Source organism: Eurypyga helias, unplaced genomic scaffold (genome assembly GCF_000690775.1).
Source record: "Eurypyga helias isolate BGI_N326 unplaced genomic scaffold, ASM69077v1 scaffold6223, whole genome shotgun sequence".
In the NCBI taxonomy this organism is placed as follows: Eukaryota; Metazoa; Chordata; class Aves; order Eurypygiformes; family Eurypygidae; genus Eurypyga; species Eurypyga helias.
The window spans coordinates 31,959-35,586 of record NW_010241738.1 but is presented as its reverse complement, the minus strand read 5'-3'; the positions used below and the strand labels follow the sequence as shown (position 1 = coordinate 35,586).

Here is a 3,628-nt window from a genome sequence, read left to right as displayed (position 1 = left end):
ACCATTCTGTGATTCTATGACTGCAAGGCAAAAATGTGAAGTGATATTCTGAATTCAGAGAATCTCTCCCTGTTAAATGCTTTTATCCTCTAAAATTCAGGAAAGGGATACTGTTCCAAATTAAGAATTATGACAAAACAAGGAAGAAACCTCCACAATAACACCACACCTTTCAAACAAGAAAAAAGTTATGCCCAATCTGAAAAAAAATCACTTTAATTCCCAGTTGGCAAAATACATTGCTGTCTCTATGAACCATTAATCTTGCCATGAATTCAAAATTCTAATTATGCAGCTAAACATTAAGAAATTCAATTACAAGGCATGCCATAATTTAATACTATCATTTCATTCCAACAAATTATGACCTACCTCATACTTCAGCTTGCGTTGAACAGTGCCATTATTAAGCCTCTCATTATCCTAAGAATAAAAAAGTTACATGTGATTCTTATAAATACTTTTTAAATGAACTTGTACAAGAAAGGCATTCTTTAATACAGACTTTATTTTAATAGATAAATTACTATTTTCTTATTGATATTTTTTAAACCACTTAGAAGTCAGTCAAACCAGTCTTTGAATGAATTAGATCACCAGTTTTTAAATGAGCATTTGTTTGTGAGTATTAAAAACCGCTTTTCTTCCAGATGGAATTTTATCAATGTGTTTCACAGAAGTAAAATCAAGATTTTTATTTTATCTACAAGCTTCCTATTGCCATTTATACATTCTTCCCTGCAAAATCATAGAACACAACATAAAACAGCCACTGGGAATTAAAGATGAGCAAAATCTATCCCTGAGTTACAGTTTATTTTTTTGGTAAATTAAAATTACGTAAACATCAGAAAACATTAAAATTATTGAACAACAAAACTAAATCAGCGATTAAACATGGTGTATTGAAGGTCAAGATTTCCTACCCATTATCTGCTCACCTTCACACTTTCTGTACACCAGGACAGGCTAACATCATTATCCTCAGCTTTATGGTGAATATTCTGGAGCCTTCTCTGCACTTCTTGTTCAATAAAGGCATTTATCCTTCAAGATATTGAAAAGTTAAAAAAATTTACTCAAAGAAAAAATATCAAGACAGGCTAAAGGGCTCTTTGAAATGCTTATAAACCTAAGTACTGCACAACTCCTAATCAGCAGGCTTAACGTCTGATCCCTCCTTAAGGAATACAGACTTTCAAGCAAGCGTTCATTTAACAGGCAAAGGTTAACAATTTATTATCACAATTAGACAATTTAATGGACCTCAAGTTAAGCCACTGCTATGTGTACAGCTCTACACAGACGTGGCACTGAGCATAAAGGAGATGAAGAAATTGAAGACTGAAGTCGCATCTTTAGTAACTTAATGGTTTGCTTTTTTCTGTGATACTGGTAACTTGGGCTAACAAAAGTTTGGCCTGCAAACAGAAGGAATGTTCCAAGAGCTGGTATTAACAACCACATATGTAAGTGTAAAAAGACAGAGAGGAAAGAAATTTTAAGTGATACCAGGCAGCGGTCCTATTAAAAGAGGCTAAAGACAATTTCATTTACTTTCAGTGTATATAAAGCAATAGGGAATAGACCTGGAACTGTAAACAAAACACCAATTCAAATACATTTAAGTCTACAGTTTCCCAAACCTCTGTCCTAAACAAACTGCAGAGGAGCAACAGATCAGCCTGGCTATTTAAAGTAAAATACAGCAAATTAATTTATTTCCAGAATAGCCTTTAAGTACCATTACAGCATTTAATTACAATCCAACCCTGGATCTTTCTAATTATTTCTTTTCTAAAGCTACTGTTTGCATTCCTAGCAAAATATTACAGAAATACAGGTTACCTACCTATCATCAACCAGCGGAGCGGCAGGTGGCTGTGGCTTTGATGGGCTGGTAGGGGAAGTAGTATGGGAGAGTCTCTCTTCCAGTGTTCCATGACTTCCTTTTTGACCACCATCGCCCTCGTATATTTTTTGCTTCAGTTGCTGAATTTCCTGGTCCAGGCTATAAAGACATCTTAAAATGTAGTTCACTGTCTGTTTTAGAGTACCATTGATTCCCATCATTCTTATGGGAAGACCACTGCTTACACTGGCATACCTATATGTAAGACTGTGGGTATTAAAATGTACGAAGATCCGAAAATCCTAATTGTTCTTTAAGCATATTTAGATAGGAAAATAGAGACAGCTCAAAACAAAATTACAACAGAAGTATTAAGATAAATAAAACATCCATGAATTCCAATGCAAAAGGTATCTAACTCATCACATTAAAAATTAATTCATAAGACTTAACCTATCCATTAGTATCACCTGAATAAACTTTCCTCATTACAGGACTCTATCAACAACCTCAGCTTTTAGCTTCCAGTGTCAAGTATTTAAAAAAGACGGGAGGGCTGGGGGAGGTATGGAGGGGAGAACTTCAAAATTTTTTTTTTAACGGGGGAAGGGGGGAGGGGCGGGGGGAGAGAAAACCTAAACCAATGATGTGGCAAAACATACTTGCAAGAAAATATTTAAATTGTATACTATATACTATACATAAATAATTTCATTTAAATTTTATTTTCCAGTTACCCCTTCTGTGTGTATATAGGTTTTTGAAAATTTACTTACAAAATAAAAAAATCCAAGCATTTATTTTACATATACCTAACAAATCACTTTTGTGAAATGGAAATCTCCTCACATTAACAAATTAATTTCATACCAGCCAGATTTATGCAGAGAGCAGAATATGTAAAATTGGATACTGTATTTTTAACTGTAAATGCTTGAGACATACAGTGTATGTATTGCAATAAGTAGCACTTATTGCAATATTTAACACTTAGTTAAATTAAACTGTATTATAACAAAGTAATCCGAAGAACACACTTTTCACTTGTAAAGTGGCTGAGATTAGATTAGTAACACAGTAATAACGTTCCCCATTTCCATTACAACTTTTTTCTCTAAAAAGTAATTGTTTTCCTAGGGGTTAAAATTAAAGAAGGGTTACTTGAAAATTAAAGACTAAAAGAAGTTCTGGCAAAAGAAGGGAAAACCATGCAAAGCTGGGATTCTACCACTTACCCTACAATTTTATACATATATAAATTGAAGTACACTGCTACAACTACTTTATTCCATCCTGGAGGTTAAAACTAAAAATTGAAAGAGATTATGAATGTTGAGGTTTAGGGTGGAGTAAATCAGACTGAATTGTTACTTTACTTTTGGAGTACTTTTTACAGCACTGCCAGAAGCCATCTGTTTCTTTTGATGAGCAGAAAAACAACCTTGCATCCCAAGGGAAAGTGGATGGGAGATGGCTGATGGACATAGAAGAGTGTTTCTATCTATGGAAAATCAATTTAACCACAAAAATCAGGATTACATTAAGGGAACAAAGCTTATCTCTTGATTTATAAACACCCTATTATCAAAAGATATTACTTCCCATAGCTTATCCAGCCATGTGATGCATCCACCAGTAAGTACACTAAACTGCACCTTGCTCCTTGTGAGCAATACATCCTGTTGTCTCGATTCTAAAGTTGCTTTATGTTTATTCTACTGCCACAAACCCCTCCCAGTAAAGATAAAGTGTGTATGAATTATTCTAGTGTACGTT

General features: G+C 34.0%; 1 protein-coding gene across 1 annotated transcript in view; it reads right to left on the bottom strand.

The window, feature by feature from the left end:
- Nucleotides 1-372: 372 nt before the first annotated feature.
- KIF16B (kinesin family member 16B) overlaps nucleotides 373-3,628 on the bottom strand; it is a gene marked incomplete at both ends in the record, with an annotated part of 22,808 nt that continues 19,552 nt past the window's right edge. Inside the window, 3 exons of the mRNA XM_010148836.1 lie at nucleotides 373-423; nucleotides 942-1,047; nucleotides 1,853-2,011. Of these exons, the coding sequence (XP_010147138.1) occupies nucleotides 373-423; nucleotides 942-1,047; nucleotides 1,853-2,011 (316 nt within the window). The remainder of the gene's footprint in view (nucleotides 424-941; nucleotides 1,048-1,852; nucleotides 2,012-3,628) is intronic.